This window comes from Mastigoproctus giganteus, chromosome 11, assembly GCF_048544385.1.
Source record: "Mastigoproctus giganteus isolate SK-2022 chromosome 11, ASM4854438v1, whole genome shotgun sequence".
NCBI lineage: Eukaryota > Metazoa > Arthropoda > Arachnida > Uropygi > Thelyphonidae > Mastigoproctus > Mastigoproctus giganteus.
In genome coordinates, this window is record NC_143585.1 from 5,863,040 (window position 1) to 5,884,113 (window position 21,074).

Here is a 21,074-nt window from a genome sequence, read left to right on the forward strand (position 1 = left end):
ATCTGGTTCTAAAAGTAATACACTTCTGTATTTTATAAAAACCTACTCTTGGTGGCACTTGCTTTTGATAGTTTGTAATTAATCTCAATTGTTTTTAAAGGTAAATAGCAATAATAGATAATTCTGTAATTACAGGGTTTGGCAGGAACATAAGTCCATTGCATGTAATAAAAGAGATGGAGACACTGCAGCATCTCATTTATTACATGCAATGATTGATTGCTTCCCTCTGCTGGGTCATTTGTTTAGTTGTGGATTGTTTAGTTCAAAGTTTCGAGAAAAAGAGCTGATTCCTGCTGCAATGTTAGGCCACATTTTGTATCAATAATCAACCAGGTTTTGGCAAAGCATGGAAATTGTGAAGGTTAACTACTCAACACCTTATTCTTCTGATTTATCTCCTCCCTGGACTGCTGCTTGTTTTTTCCAAAATGAAATTCATGCAGATAGGACAATGATTTGATGTAGATGACATTAAAATAAACGTGACTAAAGAATTGGTAACTGTTGGTGCAAACAAGTCTTAATAAATGTTTCTGGCAGCTGTACAAGTGTTATGTTTGCTTTGAAAAATATTAAAATATTGTCAAACCTAGTACAGTAAAATCTCGTTTATACAAAGTACTCGTTTATATGAAGCACATACCATTCCCCTGCGAAAGAATAGGCTTTTCTATGTAAATATATTGGTTTATTACAAAATTTGGTTAATATGTATTACAAAGTTTTTTTTAACCCCATGAGAAATAAATATTGTCATTTTGTATGTTTAATTACAAATCTTGGCAGAGTGATCCGATTATTGTCCCCGGCCACCTGGCTCTCTACTTCCCGAAAGATGGCGCTGACTTGTTAGAAATTAGTTTTGTGTAAACAAAAAGCAGTTTATAGTAGCTACAATGTCAAGTGCACTCTGAAAAACACCTTTCTGGAGGATGAGTTGTTAAATTAACAAAAGAATAAAAAGTTTTTCTAAGTTGTTTACATGCACTCCCTCACTCTCCACCGGAATAAGGTCAGTTGCAATTGTTACCCCAGTTCAAAAAGTCTTTTGCTGTCATATACAGCAATATATTTTTTGTGCCATTTTATCTGAGCTGACGTCTTTTTCGGAACTTGTGTCTTTAAATTAATTTAAAATTTGTTTATATTAAATCTTATCTATCAGTGTTATGGCGACAAAATGTAGATGGACAGAAATTCAACTAAAAATTATACAAGAGGCCAATAGGATGGAAAGAAGCAAAACAGATATTGCAAAGGAATACAACATCCCTTTACCTACTTTATCTACAATACTGAAAAACCAAAAAAGACTTGAAGAAATGCTTGACACTGGAGCAGCGATGAAAAACAGGAAACGAATTTGTGGTGCAAAACGCGAGGAGCTGGAAACAAAACAATACCAATATCAGGTCCGATTTTGCAAGAAAAGGCAAATTATCTAGCTCAGCAACATGGGATTAGTGACTTCAAATGCAGCAGTTGCTGGCTCCAAAGATTTAAAATCAGGAATAACTTGGTTTCGCGAAATGTTTGCAGTGAGTCTGGATTAGTCGAAAAAGAAAAGGCTACAGACTGGATGTGTTCTGTACGGTCCATCCTTGAAAAATATGAGGCAAAGGATATCTCAACGAGACAGGTTTATTTTATCATTTGCTGTTTGAGGAGAGTCTTGTCATGGTGGAAAATTAAATGAACAAAGACTTACTGTTCTGTTATGCTGCAATTCAGATGGTAGTACAATGTCTTATTATGGGTGATTTCAATTTGCCTCTAATTGATTGAAGTAAATGGGAAGGAAACTCGACATGGGGAACAAAATTTTTAAATCAACTAGATGACTGTTATTTGTATCAACATGTCAGTGAAAGTATTAGAGAAAAGAATATCTTAGACCTCATCATCACCCATGAATCTGATTCTGATTTATCAGATGACAGGAAACCAGTAGCAGGAAGTGATCACGGAGTTCTATGGTGGATGATGATGAGAGTGGTAGCAGCAGTAAAAGGCAAAGGAATGGGTTTTAATTTCAGAAAAGGAAATTACGATGCCTTTAGGTACTACATGGCCTCTATTAACTGGGAAGATATTGCGCAGAGAATGAATACATTTGAACTGTGGTATGCTTTTAAAACATTAATCACAGATGCCTTCAAGGCGTATTGACCATTAAAAAAAATACTCCACGAGGAGGGTTCCAAGTTGGATGAATAGTGAAGTTGCCACATTACTTGAGCAGAAAAAGGTGGCATGGAAAGGTTACAGAGCAATAAAAAGTACTGAAGCCTATAACAGCTACAAGATGATCTGTAATAGAGCCACAGAAAAGGTTCAACAGGCAAAGGCAGTTTATGAGAAATCACTAGCAAACAGAGCATAGAGGGGGGATAAGGAATTCTTCATATATATAAATGCCAAGAAGAGCAGGACAAACCAGATTGGACCTTTACGTAAGGGGAAATGGGATAGTATTAAATACACCAGCTGCCGTTGCAGATGAACTCAACAGTTATTTTGCATCAATATTTACAAATGAAAAACCTTTTGTGGCAATGAGAAATTGTGGAAGCGAAGTTGAAAAATATGTAATTAATGATATTGAAATTTTGCAAGATTATTTAACGAAAAAACTTTCATTAAAGTAAAGCCAGTAAAGTTCCTGGAGTTGATGGAATATACCCTATAATCTTAAGGGAGGCGACAAGTGAGTGCATTGAACCATTGAGACTAATTATGCGAGCATCACTAGACTGGGGAGATTCCCTTGGATTGGAAAAGTGCCAATGTATCTCTCATACATAAGGGTGGCTCTAAGAGTGAAGTGGGGAATTATCGACCTGTCAGTCTGACTTCAGTGGTAGGGAAAATCTTGGAGGCAATGATCAAGGGTGGAATTCAGGATCATTTGGATCAAATTGAAATTCTCAAGGATACTCAGCATGGTTTTGTAAAGGGAAAATCATGTTTAACAAATCTGGTTCGCTATTTTGAAAGGGTCACTCACGAGCTGGATTTAGGGAATAATTTCGACATTGTTTATTTAGATTTCAGCAAAGCTTTTGACTCAGTCCCACATGAGCGGTTGCTTTATAAGCTGGAACAGGTTGGAATTACTGGGAAAATCCTTAGATGGATAGTAGGATAGCTTTAAAGGTGGTAGATGACTTTCATCAACCGGTGAAATACCACCACTTTTCTTATTGGAGGTTTGAAGTGGTGAAACCCATGTTTAGTCTCTAGAGCAAAGTTTCCGGCATCCCCCTCCGCCCATACTTCTCCTTCAACCCATGCACGGTACTAAGTAATATAGGTTTTGATACCTTTCGTGTTTGGGGTTTTCATTAAAAAAAAAAAAAAAAAAAGCTTCAGGGCAGGAGACAGGGTTGTGATAAATGGCTATTCCTCAGATTGGTTTGATGTAAGAAGTGGGGTTCCCCAAGAATCAGTATTAGGACCACTGTTGTTTTTAATTTTCATAAACGATATCGATGAAGGGATAGAGGGCGTGATGTCTAAATTTGCAGATGATGTTAAAATTGGTAGAGTAGTTAATGATCACTGTCAAGCTGAGCTTCTTCAGAGAAACCTAGATAGACTTCAGGAATGGTCAGAAAAATGGCATCTATGCTTTAATCCAACAAAGTGTAAGGTATTACACCTGGGAAACAGTAATCCCAAAATAACTTATTCACTTGGTGGAGTTCAACTAAACCCAGTACTGGAGGAAAGGGACTTGGGTGTTACTATACGGTAAGACCTGAAATTCTCTGAGCATTGTAAACAGGTTGCAAGGAAGGCCCATGGTGTCCTATCGATCTTTTGCAAGTAGAGATAGGGATGTGATAATCTCATTATATAAGGCTTTTGTTAGACCACATTTGGAATACTGTGTTTAAGTATGGAGACCACACCTAAAGAAAGACATCGAGCTTCTTGAAAGGGTGCAAAGACGGTTAACTTTCCTGGTGAGATTGGCAAAAGGGCGTCCTTATGAAGAAAGACTTAGAATATGTGGGTTTCAGAGTTTGGAAACTAGACATCTTAGAGGAGATTTGATTGAGGTGTTCAAGGCACTGAGAGGCATCAGTAAAATGAATGAGGATGAGATTTTCAAGATTATAAATGATGTTAGAACTAGGGGACATAAATTCAAGTTACAGGGGAAATGTTTAGATTGGACTGCAGGAAATTTTATTTTAGCCAGCGAGTTATAAATTACTGGAATAAGTTGCCTACATTGGTGGTAGAGGCGACAGTTTGGGGAAATTCAAAGGTCATCTGGATAGTACCTTCAGGTCAGGGAAGCGCATAGGATGATAGGTTTAGTTTCCTTTTCTTTTATTAATTATTATTATTTATTTTATTTTATTTTTTTTTTTGACTGGTGCAGCATAAGCCATAGGCTTTCTTGTACCATGCAGCCAATACTAGTACAAAACTAAGCCCACTTGTGATTGGTAAGTTTTCCTTCAGAAAAAAGGAACATTTTGATGATTCTAGACCGTTGTACAGCACATTCTGCCGAGACACTTAAGTTGACAAATATATGGCTATTGTTTTTACTCCCCCCCCCCAATACCACCAGTTTAATGCAACCACTGGATCAAAGCATTATTTATAACCTCGAGAGAGCATATAGAGCCCGTCTAATAAGGTACTTGATCTGCAACATAGGAGGGAACAATATAAAGCCAAATTGGAATGTCTTGGATGCTATCCGTAATCTTGTTATTGTTTGGGAAAGTATTACATCAAGTGTTATAATCAACTGCTTCAGAAAGAGTGGCTTTGGAGAGAACATCATTGAAAAACGTGGTTCAACAGACAAATGTGATAGCAACAGTGAGGAATGGAGGAATTTGAAGGAGCATATGAATTTTGTTTGCGAATTTGAAGAGTTTGTGAAGGTGGATGATGAAGTTGCTACCACTGAAACGCCAACACCAGAAGAGCTGCTGGGTACCAAAGGAAACGACGCTGTTTTTGTTATCAGCAATAGCGAAAGTGAAGACGCGTGCACACGGCCATTTAAAAAATATGCCCAAAATGCATTGAACATAGAGAATGTCTTGGCCTGCAGTAACATTGATAAAGAAACAACTATTGCATTTGATAACATCTGTGCTGTAGTTAAAAATGAATATAGGACAAAAACTGTGCAAACAACATTGAATTCTTTCTTTAAATTAGATTAATTTATTAAATAGTTAATGGTTTGTATGTCTTCTTTTATAATTATTGTAATTATTTTTACTGTGATACTAAAATATTGTATGTATCGAAATATATACTGTACAATATTTTCATTTCCGTTAATATTGCTTTTAACATATAAATTTAATAAAATCTTTAAAAAATATATTATTCCTATTACTGTATTGTTAGAAAAAGCTTTTGTTTTTATTTTATTTTATTAATTTATATTTGATATTATTTTATTATTATTCTTAGATATTCTTAGTATGTACCAAAAAAAAAAATAATAATAAATAATGGTAAAATTTTGACACGTTATTACAAAACGTGAAAATTTTCGGTCTCTTGAACTTTGTATTAATGAGATTCCACTGTATATGTTATTCACATCATATGCTATAATAATATATTTTTATTCAATTATATCCTTTAAAACCATCATTCTTTCAGGGGAAACCTAGTGGTTATACATGAAAGTGAGTATAGTTAAATTTGTACTTATATATTCAATATCTTAATCGTAGAAAATATCAGAAATATTTCTGATTAGAAGTGAGGAATATGCAGTCATCACATCTCTTCTCTCCTCCCCACTTTAGTTCGCTGTACTCACTGAATTTCTTGGAAAGCAAACCTCTCCGTGGATTTTATAAAATCTCAGTGAATGCCCTTCCTGCCAAAGTAGATTCAAGGCTTGTTGGGAACACTGGAGCACAGGTACTGTACATTTATTTTATTATTATTATATATCTAAAAGTATTGCTAACAAGTTTCTAATCTTATTTCATTTCGGTTTTATGGTATATACATTGAAGCAATTAGAAAAATTATATGCAATTTGCAGTTGGAGGAAGTGAAATAATTTATAAAGTTTTTTTGCAAAAAAAAACTTTAATTAAGCATCTGCCATTTCTCCAGATTTATGATGGAGAATCCATTTTTTTTTTTTTATTTGAGTTGACTGTTTCTCTGTCTCACCTTTATAGTGTAGTTGGTTACAAATAATTTTTTTTTCTTTCTTTTTCGAAAAAAAATAATTTGTTAAAATTGGAATTTTTAAAAAAAATTTGCCAACTTCTACTCATTTTTGTTAATAAATTGGCTAGTCTGTGTTGCAAAATAGAAACATGGTGTTTTCTATTTTGCCATGTTTGTAATCTGCAACAATTTCATCAAATTTGTAGTGCAAAGCTAATTAAAGATGTCATTCAGTAAAATGTCAATGAAATTAGTGTAAAATTTGAGATGATGTGTATATATATGCAAAATTTTCCATTTATTTTAAAATCAAAAAGAAGTAAAATTCAAAAGCTTTTTGTAGATGTGATTTTTCAAGTGACAAGATATGCAGTCTTACCAGACTGCATATCTTGTCACTTGAAGAGAAATTTCTCTTCAAGTGACATTAAAGAGAAATGCAAAAAAATTTTTTTTGAAGAGAAATTAAAAGAAATGCAAAAATAGATGTAACATTTCAGTGATGTCATTCGTGCCAAATGTTTATTTGCATTTTTTGTCATAGAGTACAACCTTTTTAGCCGGGTGGGTAAAGTGCCTGCCTGCCAACCCAAAGGTCGCAGGTTCGAATCCCGCCTCGGGCTTGGATCAAAGTACTGCAAAAACCTTGGGAGGTGCATTATGGCCACAGAAGCCGATGCGCCAACAACTACAAAAAAAAAAAAAAATCTTTATTTTTTCATTATTTTTAGTTATAATTTAACTTGTGATTTTTTTTAAATGATTTTCTTGCATTTCTTGTAAGAAAATCATTTAAAATCTTACATCCCTGGCCAAAGTGCCATGATGGGATATTGTAGCAAGCAATGTATATTTATATCATTTCCTATGCATTACAACATAGTTTTTAATGCATTTTTTTAGTTTTAAATTTAAAAAATTAAATATTTTAAAAAATGCTGCTTTTTACAAATAAAAAAAAAGAAAAATATTAGTTCTGTTAAATTAAAAAAAAAAACCATGTTATAGACAATATAAAGGTAAAGCTATTTTAAACTGGAAAATGGAAGAGGCATTAGCCTCTTCCATTTTCCAGTTTAAAAAAACATTAAATGCATGAAATTTAAAACATGTGCAAGCACATATATTACTGCTTATTATGTAAAAATAGTTTAAGAAATATGCATATATTAGATGCTCTTATTCACTTCAATTATCAAATTTAAAAAAAATTCATTTAAAATTTGATGCACTGTTGAAGCAAAAAAAAATTTGAATGTATGCATGTCTCCAACTCTCTATTTCAAGTAATTTTTACAGTGCTTATAAGCAGCTTGCTTTCTTGCATTGTTTGCCACAGCTAATACTAAGGTTTCTCCACTCTATCTTACAAACATTTATAACTAGAGTACATATGCCTTTTCTATAGAAACTTCTATGGTACTGTTCTGAGTTGGCACCTACAGTTCTACTGCTCTGAGCATTTGCCTCAACTAGTTAACATCCATTTAGTGAACAATTTACTGTGTTAACTTTTCTTCTTCCTCATTTATCCCTTTTACTTCTTTTCTTTGGAACAATCTTCAATCAAATGTATTTCCCAAAAACTTCATTTACAGAAATTCAGGTCTAATATCAACAAGTATCTTTTATCTTCTTAACCTTCAACTCATACACAGGACTATTAGGCTCCAAAGGTGCTGGCTGCTGTGCTGAAAGCCTTATGGTGTAACTTGTCTTAACTCTGCAAGGATTTGAGTTGTGGGGGGGGGGGGGATTTTTCTCAGTATGGCCTGCTATGTAGTAGGTAAAAGGAACCTGTTTTTTAGAGATGGAATACTTTTGATCAGTGGCAGCCCAAGAGTATTTGCTGATGTCATTAATCCTTAGTAAAAGTAGCATTATCAACACTAAGTTGGGGAGGGGGGAGTTGAATGGAACATTTTCATGTTTTTCTTGGGTTCTTGTACAAGGATAAAAGCCAAAAGGGTTTCTGAATTGGAAAGATGTGCTGTGACAGTAATGTTATAAATGAATAATTTATAATTAATTAATAATTTATGCACATTGCCCTAGCCAATGCTAGGGCAATGTGCATAAATAATTATAAGGAGAAATGTGTCAAGGTAGTAAAAAATGCAAGGATGCTTAGTCTGAACTGTCTGTAGCAATGTTAGAGTGTTGTCAAAAATGTTATCAAGTTTGAACTCCTAGCTAGGGCAATTAACAGTGGCACAATTTATTTAAGAAGAATAGATGGACAGTGAGGGGTGGGTATATTGCATGTCAAGAGTAAGTCCTTGTTGCAGACATGTTAGTCTGCAACAAGGGCATTCCCGGATTCGAAAACAATGCATGCTAGCATTGTGTCTATGTTGTGTGATACAGTAGAAGAAAAAGAAATGTGATAGTGGGTAGTATTCTACAGACTAGGAGATTGAACAAAACACAGTGAAATTGACAGATTTCACTGTTCAGGGTCTGTTGGAATGTAACATTGACATTTTGTTGCATTCTGTATACATATATTGATCAAGATTGATGGAGCATAGAATTATTTTTGCCTTCTGTCAAAAAAATTGAGGCAAAATGGGAGTTGGCCATGCAGTATATTGTGAAAAATTAAATAACAATGCTTGTTTGCCATAATGTTGTTTACATAAGTAAGCAGTTAACAAGGACCAATAAACAATGTAGCAGTCTTCCTTGGTTAAATTTTGAATTTTTTTTTTTATTTCCATTACTTTTCTCTAAAAAACGTTTTTAAGGAAGGGCATTTAAATATTTTTGTAAATACACGTCAAAAATGGTAGTTGCCTCTTAAAATTTATGGATAAAATAAATTCCAAATGACTGGGTCTTTTAAGAAGTATAAAACATACTTAAGTATGATTTTGTTCATACTGATTTCTCTTTATTAATCTTAACTGAACAGTTTTTTTATCATATTATGTACTGATAGATTTTATTTTGTATATGCTTTAGATTGATGTAAAAGTAATGACAGAAGTAGGAGTTGAAGGTGTGGAAGTAGGAACTGTTGATCGAGACCAAGCCACAGCAGCTAAAACTTTAAAGTAAGAATTGTATTCATTGAGTTTTTAGCTGTATCATATAATAAAAGTTTAGGTTTTCATCCGATAATGTCTGCTGCATAATGTAGTTGTGTAAGAAAGGGACCTCTGTAGTCTAGTTAACTAAAAATCATCCTAATAAGGAAAATTTATTTTTTAATTGTATTTTCTTGTCAGGTTAATTGTTATTTTACTTGTACATCATATGAGTAATAGAACAAATAAATATAAAAAAGAGCAAAGAAACAATAAGAAATTATGCTATAAAAAATCATAAAATATACATAAATATGCAAATAAAAATAGCTAATATATTGCCAAATAACAAACAATCCTGGTGTTATGGAGGCTGTTTCTAACACAAAGAACATGCCATTAAAAGAATTTAAAAAATGTTGAATTTAGAAAGAATTTAATGAAATCGGTGAATTCAAAGTTTGAGGTTAGGACAAAAGGTGTAAATATGGAAGAGAATAAGTAATACAGTCATGTGGTTCATGGTTGACTCAATATATATGTATACAAGAAAATAAAATAAACTTTAATGAAATGAATAATAAAGAAAAATGAATGAAAGATAGGAATGCAGCCATCAGTGACTGCAAAACATTACCTAGCAGATACTGATGAAACATAACTAGAGTACATAAAAATATGCTATCTATATAGAAGGCCAAGTAAGTAGGAAAAATAAACCAGTACATAGTTATAGTGGCAAAAAGATAGGAATAAATTGAGATAAGGTGGTGTTGCAGAAGGAATGTACTCCAATAATAATTTAGGGAAAATGCCAATTAATATATATTTAGTGTTCCCCAGATGGTGCCAGGTTTAAATTGTGTGAAATATCACTATAAAGGGAATTGAAACAACTACCACAGGATTAGTGAAACAAAAATAAGAATAAAAGTTGAACTATAGATGGCAGAATGAGCAGTGCATTAGCATCTCAACTCACTACTAACCACCATGAAACATACAAAAAGTAAAATAAACTTTGAGTAATGAAGAAAATAAGAGGGGGGAAAAATGAAAGATAGCAACACAAGCATTGGTGGCTGCAAAGCAGCACCTTGACACATAATTAGAATACATAAAATAAAAGTCAGCAAGTCATATGGAAAGCCAAGTAAGTAGATAAAAAATAAATCAGTACTAACTATGGCAACAAAAAATGTGGGGGAGAGAATAAATCTGAAGATTAATTTCAGTTCTGAAGAAAAGAACTGAAAAGTTATGGTAGAAATTCCTGACCAATATTGCACTTATTCCAACAGATCCACATTCTTCCAAAATTGAGGCTCTAAGGCTTTTACTCAAGATTAGTATTAGTAATGGCTGCATGGTGCAAGAAAGCCTATGGCTTATGCTGCACCAGCCAAAAAAAAATCTGAACAAAACAATGATAAAAACAAAACAAAAAAAAAAATAATAATAATTAATAAAAAAAAAAGGAAATTAAACCTATCATCCTATGCGCTTCCCTTACCCGAAAATACTATCCAGATGACCTTTGAATTTCCCCAAACTGTCGGCCTCTACCACCCATGAAGGCAACTTATTCCAGTAATTTATAACTCGCTGGCTAAAATAAAACTTCCTGCAGTCCAATCTAAACATTTCCCCCCGTAACTTGAATTTATGTCCCCTAGTTCTAGCATCATTTATAATCTTGAAAATTTCATCCTCATTCATTTTACTGATGCCTCTCAGAGCCTTAAACACCTCAATCAAATCTCCTCTAAGGTTTCCAAATTCTGCAACCCACATATTCGAAATCTTTCTTCATAAGGACGCCCCTTTTGCCGATCTCGCCAGGCGAGTTACCTGTCTTTGCACCCTTTCAAGAAGCTCGATGTCTTTCTTTAGGTGCAGTCTCCATACTTGAACACAGTATTCCAAGTGTGGTCTAACATAAGCCTTATATAATGGGATTATCGCGTCCCTATCTCTACTTGCAAAAGTTCGATAGATAGGACACCATGGGCCTTCCTTGCAACTTGTTTACAATGATCAGAGAATTTCATGTCTGACCATATTGTAACACCCAAGTCCCTTTCCTCCAGTACTGGGTTTAGTTGAACGCTACCAAGTGAATAAGTTATTTTGGGATTACTGTTTCCCAGGTGTAATACCTTACACTTTGTTGGATTAAAGCATAGATGCCATTTTTCTGACCATTCCTGAAGTCTATCTAGGTCTCTCTGAAGAAGCTCAGCTTGACAGTGATCATTAACTACTCTACCAATTTTAACATCATCTGCAAATTTAGACATCACGCCCTCTATCCCTTCATCAATGTCGTTTATGAAAATTAAAAACAACAGTGGTCTTAATACTGTGGGGATCCTTGGGGAACCCCACTTTTTACATCAACCCAATCTGAGGAATAGCCATTTATCACAACCCTCGGTCTCCTGCCCTAAAGCTTTTTTTTTTTTTTTTTATGAAACCCCAAACACGAAAAGTATCAAAACCTATATTACTTAGTACCGTACATGGGTTGAAGGAGAAGTATGGTGGGAGGGGGATGCCAGAAACTTTGCTCTAGAGACTAAACATGGGTTTCACCACTTCAAGCCTCCAATAAACAAAGTGGTGGTATTTCACCGGTTGATGAAAGTCATCTACCACCTTTAAAGCTATCCTACTATCCATCTAAGGATTTTCCCAGTAATTCCAACCTGTTCCAGCTTATAAAGCAACCACTCATGTGGGACTGAGTCAAAAGCTTTGCTGAAATCTAAATAAACAATGTCGAAATTATTCCCTAAATCCAGCTCGTGAGTGACCCTTTCAAAATAGCGAACCAGATTTGTTAAACATGATTTTCCCTTTACAAAACCATGCTGAGTACCCTTGAGAATTTCAATTTGATCCAAATGATCCTGAATTCCACCCTTGATCATTGCCTCCAAGATTTTCCCTACTACTGAAGTCAGACTGACAGGTCGATAATTTCCAACTTCACTTTTAGAGCCACCCTTATGTATGGGAGATACATTGGCACTTTTCCAATTCAAGGGAATCTCCCCAGAGTCTAGTGATGCTCGCATAATTAGCCTCAATGGTTCAATGCACTCACTTGCCGCCTCCCTTAAGATTATAGGGTATATTCCATCAACTCCAGGAGCCTTACTGGTCTGTAGGCTCAAAAGTTTTTTCATTAAATAATCTTGCGAAATTTCAATATCATTAATTACATATTTTTTAACTTCGCTCCCACAATTTCCCATTGCCACAAAAGGTTTTTCATTTGTAAATATCGATGCAAAATAACTGTTGAGTTCATCTGCAACGGCAGCTGGTGTATTTAATACTATCCCCTTTCTCTTACGTAAAGGTCCAATCTGGTTTGTCCTGCTCTTCTTGGCATTTATATATGTGAAGAATTCTTTATCCCCCCCCCCTCTTTGCTCTGTTTGCTAGTGATTTCTCATAAACTGCCTTTGCCTGTTGAACCTTTTCTGTGGCTCTATTACACATCACCTTGTAGCTGTTATAGGCTTCAGTACTTTTTATTGCTCTGTAACCTTTCCATGCCACCTTTTTCTGCTCAAGTAATGTGGCAACTTCACTATTCATCCAACTTGGAACCCTCCTCGTGGAGTATTTTTTTTTTTAATGGTATATACTCATTCAAGGCATCTGTGATTAAGATGATTTAATCCCTTGTATAACCATTGCCTTATACAAGAGATTATTCATCTCCTTTCCCCTGCTGGTAGAAGCTGCTCACCAGATCATTGAAGATGTCAGACTTTCAGGGAACTCACTGTCTGTGTATTTATGCAGAATAAATTTCATAATTGGAAATGTTTGCAGAATTTTATACAACATATGACATTTGGCAATAATAAAGTTTCTGGATTGGTGCTGTTCAAGTCATAAGGTGTAAATTAAACAGAAGTGATACATTATAGTTCAGACTTCCTCTGGCAGATGGTACTCAGATTGTTCAGTAGGTTGCCAGGTTGCAAATAACAACCAATTTTGTTAGTAGCATTAACTTTCCATATCACAATTCTGCAATGGAGCAATCAGCGAGTGGGAAAATTGTGAAATGTTAAAAACAGTTTATGGTGATGAAACATTAAAGTTGTACCTGTTTAAGTGGGATAAGCAGTTGAAAGATGGACATGAGGATGTTCACAATGAACCAAGAATTCTGTCAACCTCTTGGAATGAAGACAGAATTGCAAAAGTTTGGGAAATTGTGGCAAGAGATCATTGTTTGATTCTCAGAATGATGCCTGATGAGTTGGGTATGAATAAGGAGATGATTCCTCAACTTCTGCATGACAATTTAGGGAAAAGGAAAGTCTGCAAAATTTGTGCCCCACAACTTCTCAGATTAGCAGAAGCAGTGAAGAGCATCATTGTGTGGAGACTTCATCCAGACTTGTCAGGACAATCTTAATTTCCTTGACTGTTGTCACTGGAGATGAGTGTTGGATGTTTTCAGTATGGCCCAGAGATAAGGCATTAGAGTATGTAGTGGACTTTACAATCATCACCAAAACCTGAATAGTTCTGTTTACAGAAGTCCAGGATCTAGAATATGCTGATCATATTTTTGACAAATAGGATATGATACACAAGAAATTTGTAACTAAACGAGAAAGAGTCAATGCTGTGTTCTATATAGAGGTGCTTCAAAAACTATTGAAGCATATTTGCCAGGCGAGGCCACAATTTCAAGAGAAAGGCACTTGGTTCTTTTGCACAAAAATGCCCGTGAAATGTCTTTGCAAGTGCATTCTGGGAAAGTGCATCGTACAGATCAACCATTCGCTGTACTCTTCCAATCTAGCACCAGCAGGCTTCTTCCATTTTCCCCAAGGTGAAAACTGCCTGAAAGGAAAGAGTTCAGATATTGTTGGCATAAAGAACATCATCTCTTTAGACACCTTCACAACTGTGGGGGTGTCTAAAGAGATGGTGTTCTTTGGTTTTTATGGTGCATGAAGTGCCAACTTCACGACTGTGGAGTTGGCACTTCATGGCCTAAGTTGCTCATGCACTATAAAAACCAAACTCACCCTTCATACCCCTCGATGTGGGCATCTGTACATGGTGAGGGGACCTTCCAGATTAGCATCACTGGGATCCAATGCTCGTACCTTGGTTCGAGGGGGGGGGGGAGCCTTAATACACCGCTTCGACAAGACGGGTGGTCCCGGACCAGCCCGACTGGGATGAATCGGCGGGTGGTTTTTACTGCTAGGGTCAACTGCATTCCAATAAGTTTCCCTCCCTTTGGTCCTGGGATGGGATCAAGGCTTATTGGAAATGTGGGTATGGTGCTTCTAAGCAAATTTGGTGTTCCATTTGTGTAGGCAGTACCTGCTACTTCACGAGTAGTGGGTGCCTCTTAGGGCTCCGTGGTGGGTGAGGTATTTAGGGCATTGGAAATTTTTATCTTACTCCTATGAATAATATAAATCCTACTTCTTCTGGGCCCCCAACAAGGCCCCTACCTAATCAATCAGATGAAAATGATACCAATTCTGTTAAAAGAACTGAGGACAAAACACAATCTGTGACACTGCTTTTCCTCATTCTCCATTCCACCGGAGAGCAGGCAATTGGGAAGATGTCACACCCTTCTTCATCCAGAAAGGATTAGAAGGGTTGGCAGGATCATCAAAATCCGTAAAATGGCTGCATTCTGGCGACCTTTTAGTTGAAGCTTCAAGCACAAAGCAAGCAGGGAAAAAATCTTGAAAGCTACATCCATAGTGGGAACACCGATCAGCATAACACCCCACAAAACTCTGAACTCTTCCCGAGGTGTCATATCAGAGTGGGACCTTTTTCATGTCTCCGAAGAAGAAGAGAGCTGCTCTGAATTGAAAGACCAAGGAGTGACTGCTGTCAAGAGAATCTTAATGCAAAAGGATGGGAATCTTGTCCCTACCAAAGTTCTCATCCTAACATTTAACACCCCACGGCCTCCCAGTTCCATCAAGATAGGGTACTTAAACTGCCCAGTGAGGATTTACATTCCAAACCCACTGAGGTGGTTTAAATGTCAAAAATGTGGCCACTCACAGACAGCTTGTCGTGGTAACCCTGCCTGTGCTCAATGTGGTGTGAAAGACACAAGAGCAAGGAATGTTCAGCTTACAAACCAATCTATGTAAATTGCAAGGAGAGCACCCTGCCTACTCTAGAGCATATCAGCAGTGGACGGATGAAAAAGAAATTCAAAAATTAAAAACAGCTGAATATTTCCTACCCAGAGGCTAGAAAATGCATCCAGCCAATAAATAGCGGGAGGCATTCATATGCTCATAAAATTTCTGCCAAGTGCACTATCGGTACACAAACTGAGATGACTATACCACAAAGAGAGTCATTCACTCCGATGGCACACTATTTATTGAGTCCATAAAAGCCTACCCAAAAAACAGTCTGCTGCCAATCCTATACCCGTACCTCTTAGTGCTCCACTACCAAAACCGAGTGGTAAAGAAAAGCCAAAAAGATCGGAAGAGCCACCCGTAATACTAGAAAAAAATGGATGTAGAGGTTAAGGAGGCACTGGACAAATCAGCCTTGGAACTCTTTGCGGAGGAAGAAATGAACACTGGACAGCTTTCATACTTCCTCAAAAAAGATAAATCCAAGACTGACAAAAGTAAGCCCTCAACACCTTGAAATTGTTGTGGAGTCCGGCGAAATAATGATGACATCCAGGCCCTCCTGCAGAAACACGAGTCAGTCTTTATAGTCTAACACAAAAAGTGTTAGACTATAAAGTAAAATTGCTTATGATAAATAACTTTTCCATATGTAAAAAAGTTTATATCTGATAATAATGTATAGGTCAACATATGTTTGTAATGCGTTATGTTTATGGCAGATGCTATAGTGAAGGAGTCTCTTCATAGTCTTGTAAGTTCAAAATTGTACTACAGTAAAATCTGGTTAATACAGACTCGGTTTATACAAAGTACTTGTATATGATGAGAGCCTTGTCGATCAATTTGGCCCTAGAAAGATTGCGCAAGGCTCAAGGGGTATCATTTTTTTCAGCCTGGTCTGTATTTTTTGACAGGAGAGACTGCTTCTACAGGGATGGGATACACTTAAATAGAAAGGGTGCAAGAATATTTGCTGATGCCATCGAGACAGTGTTAGGTGAGTCGGAAAACTGCTGGCATGGGGGAATACAAGGACTAATAGATTAACAGTAGCCACTGGCAGAGGTGAAAGTGATTCTTTCACTGCTTCTATTGGAATGGGCAGCAGCCTGAAAAACAAGATGCAGGGTATTTCAGAGACTGCTGGGAGTCATTGCGGTACAAGTAAACACATGGGTTGTGTTAGGGTAGCTAAGAATAGGAACAGGTGCAGGTATACTTGCGTATACACCAATGCTTGGAGTTTGGTAAATAAATTTGATGAATTTGAGGTGTTGCTCAAATCATCAAAGGCAGATATTGTTGGGATATCAGAGACGTGGTGTCACACAGATATAAGGAATGCAGAACTGGAATTTGGGGAGTATAGTGTGTACAGGAAGGATGGACAGGATAGGAAGGGAGGAGGGGTTATGCTATTGGTTAAGAAACACAAAATCCAAGGAAGTGCAGCCAGTCAACATCACTGGACAGTGCAGGGTTGAGTCAGTTTGGTGTGACATAAGCATTGGGAGATCAAAATTGAGAGTAGGAGCGTGTTATAGGCCTAATGACTCTGATGAGTATAATAAGAAACTCTACAGGGAAATAGTGGGTCAGTAAATCAGTGTCTTATAATGGTGGATTTTAATTTCCCGGATATTGACTGGAATTTGTGGGTTGGTCATTCACACACTAGCAAGGCTTTTGTGGGTTTATTGGATGATTGTTTCTACATCAGCATGTTTGGGAGGCAACTAGATGGAGTAATACCCTTGATCTGATTATCAGTAGTGATTCTTCATGCATTAAGAATCTGCAGATAAAGGAACCACTAGGTGGCAGTGATCACAGTGTGCTGAAGTGGGATTTACTACCATCAGGGGAAAAAGGTTTTGGCTTTCATGAAAGCAACTACAGTGGTCTGAGACATTATTTAAATTCTATACGGTGGGACCATCTGATGATGTAATCAACAGCAAATTCAAAATGGGAAGCATTCAAAGAACTTATCTTGGATGCTACTAGGCTTTACATACAAAGGGTACTAGCAAAGTTTTGCAATACAACTTTGTTTATTTAATTTTTTCAAAGTAATTTCCTCTACATTCAATACACCTCTCCATCCTCCGAAACCAATCTTTAAACCAGTTCTGCCAAGTTTCACTAGGGAGTAAAGCACACTCATTGTCCCAAGCCCGTAGAAGGTCCTCATCACTGGAAAACCGCCTCCCTTTTAGCTTCATTTTCACATGCGGGAACAGTGCAAAGTCGCAGGGAGCAAGGTCTGAACTGTAGGGAGGGTGCTCGAGAAGTTTCAGTGCTGTCGTGGTCAAATATTCGGTGCAGCCTTTGGCGCGGTGAGCTGCAGCATTATCGTGATGGAGGTACCAGGTGTCCATTCTTGACTTTGGCCGCAGGTTCTTCATAGATCCAATGACTTTAGGCAGGCATTGTTCAGTATACCACTTAGCTGTGACTGTCTTCTGCGTGTCCAAAACGACACGTTCCACAATTCCACTCGATTTGAAAAATACAGCTATCATTTTCTTCTTTATAGATCGGGATTTTCTGACAATTACAGTTGTGTCGTCATCATCAAAGACCCAAACTTTGTTTTGAGCCTTGGTCGGCAGATCGTAATAGTACAGCCAAGTCTCGTCACCTGTCACGATGTTGTTCACATACCAAGATTGTCCCTTATCAAACTTTTTTAACATCTCCCGGCACCAAGTCACACGTTGTGTCATCTGCTCTTCAGTCAGTTGATGCGGCACCAGAGAGAACAAAGTTTCTTCACGTGCAAATGATCTTGCAGAATCGAACGAATTGCTGGTGCATTTAGGCCCAAAGTATCCTCTATCTGTTGGTAGGTCACTCGCCTGTTTTCATCAAGCATTTTCCTCACGGCAGTAACGTTTTCCTCCGTAACTGACGTTCGTGGCCTTCCCGGCCTCTCCGAATCCTCCAGAGTGAAATTTCCCCTTTGGAATTCTCTATACCACCTGAATATCGTTGTACGATGTGGACAATCATCATCTAGTGCAAGAGTCATTTCTTCTAAGCACTGGTCTATGGTTAAACCACGCACGAAATTATACCACAAAACTGTCCTTATCTCATTTCGTGACCACGATGCCATCACAAGCACTTTACACTCTCACTACTAATGAATAACTGAGCCCATCGACTTGGCGCAGCGGCTACTATGCACGTATGAACATGTCTCAACATGCAGCAACAAGCAGCTTCCTGTGATTCATTGTTGCATCATATTGCAAAACTTTCCTAGTACCCTTTGTACAAACTAAGAAATATTGTTCAAGGTTTAGGCCTAAATGGATGTCAGATGAACTAATGAGACACATGGCAGAGAAGAAAAAGGCATGGGATACATATAAATTAACACATGACACAGAAGCCTATGATAGCTATAAGCTGGTCTGTAACCAAGTCACAAAGAAGGTTAGGCAGGCAAAGGCAGATTATGAGAAATCTTCGGCAAAGGATGCAAAGAAAAATGGCAAAGAGTTCTTTACTTATGTAAACTCTAGAAGGAAGGGGATGAATCAGATTGGTCCACTTGATATCGATGGTTCAACTGTTCATGATCCTGCTCAGGAAGCTAACAAACTAAATGAGTATTTTGCAACTACATTCACACATGAGGAGTTATTTAGGGAAGGGAATGCCAGAGGGGAATTAAACTCTGGCAGTGAGCTAGATGATTTTAAATAACTGAGAGGAAAGTTGAGGAGAAATTGTTTAAGATAAACATAAAAAAGGCACCCAGGGTTGATGGGATCTATCCAATTGTATTAAAGGAGGCAGCAAGGAAGTAAGCAAACCCTTAGCCATAATTATGAGAGTTTCCTTGGAATCAGGGGAGGTACCCATGGACTGGAGATGTGCAAGTGTGACCCCAATTCACAAAGGAGGATCAAAGGGCAACACGAGTAATTATAGACCTATTAGTTTAACTTCTGTTCCAGGAAAATGAATGGAGGCACTGGTTAAAGAAGCACTGCAGGATCATCTAGACAAGACTTCAGTTATAGCTCGGACACAGCATGGGTTTGTTAAGGGGAAGTCTTGTCTGACTAATTTGATTAGATACCATGATGTAGTCACAAAGGAACTGGATGGAAAGAATAACTTTGATATCATATATTTGGATCTTAGAAAAGCCTTTGATACTGTTGCAAAAGAAAAGACTGCTGCACAAATTGGAGCAGTGTGGCATTGGAGGCAAATTGCTGCTATGGATAAAGGGATGGTTGAGTGGGAGAAGACAGAGTGGTAATCAATGAACACTGCTCATCGTGGACTAATGTTAGTGGAGTCCCTCAGGGTTCAGTGTTGGGTCCATTGTTGTTTTCTGTATTTATACATGATATTGATGATGGTATATCAGGCTTAATGTCCAAGTTTGCAGACGATGCGAAGGTTGGCAGATTTGTTAAGGACACTAATGACAGTACGCTGCTGCAACAGGATCTAGAAAAGTTCAGTAGATAGGCTGAGAGGTGGCAAATGAAGTTTAACATTGACAAATGTAAAGTACTGCATATGGGAAGCAGTAACCCCAGAGTAACGTATCAACTTTGTGGGTACTACACTGACAGTGGTAGAGAATGAAAAGGACCTGGGGGCAATTGTTCAGGCAGATATGAAGTTTTCCGAGCAGTGCACATGGTCTACAAGAATAGCTCATGGTGTCTTGTCAATGATATACAGGAAGTTTTCTAGCAGGGATAAGGAGGTGATTATCCTCTTGTATAAAGCAGTGGTCAGGCCACACCTTGAGTACTGTATACAGGTCTGGAGGCCTCATTTTAAGAAGGGTGTAGAGCTGTTATAACTAGGGCTTACTATACCGGTTATTTTTTTCCAGTATTGATACAAAAATACCGGTTTTTCGGTACTAATTAAAAAAAAAAAAAAAAAAAAAAAAAAACGTTTATAGTTTATAACTCACATAAAGGTTATAAAATCACCTTTATATGATTATGAAGTCCATATCTCTACTAGCAAATGTTGAATAAATCATTTATAGGACACCATGCAACATTGCAACCTGTCCACAATTCTCGAACAACTTCATGTCTGATCGTATCGTAAGTCTTTTTCCTGCACTGACTTTAGTTCAACTCCACCAAGTATATAAATTATTTTGGGGTTGCTGATCCCCCGGTGTTAAGACTTTGCATTTTGCTGAATTAAAACATAGCTGCCACTTTTCTGACCATCCTGGAAGTCTATCTAGGTCACTCTGAAGAAGCTCTGCTTGGCGGCGATCATTAACCACTACTGATCTTTACATCATCTGCATCACACCCTATATCCCTTCATAGATGTCATTTAAGATAATAAAAAACAATAGTGGTCCCAATACGTATCCTTGAGGAACCCCGCTTCTTACATTAACCCAATCTATGGAATAACCATTTATCACAACCTCCTGCCTGGTGCCCTCGTGCTATCCATCTAAGGATTTTCTATATGATTCCAGCCTGCTCCAACTTATAAAGTAACCGCTCATGTGGGACTGAGTCAAATGCTTTGCTGATATCTAAATAAACAATGTCAAAATTATTCTCTAAATCCAGCTCACGAGTGACCATCAAAATGGCTAACCAGATTTGTTAAGCATTATTTTCTCTTTACAAAACCATGCTGTGTATCCTACAGAATTCCATTTCAATCTAAATGA

The 21,074-nt window shown here is 37.1% G+C and overlaps 1 protein-coding gene across 1 annotated transcript in view; it reads left to right on the forward strand.

The window, feature by feature from the left end:
- The window catches only part of OstDelta (oligosaccharide transferase delta subunit), a 279,105-nt gene that overhangs the window by 162,830 nt on the left and 95,201 nt on the right, over positions 1-21,074 (forward strand). Inside the window, exons 10-11 of the mRNA XM_090384636.1 lie at positions 5,802-5,919; positions 9,145-9,236. Of these exons, the coding sequence (XP_090240762.1) occupies positions 5,802-5,919; positions 9,145-9,236 (210 nt within the window). The remainder of the gene's footprint in view (positions 1-5,801; positions 5,920-9,144; positions 9,237-21,074) is intronic.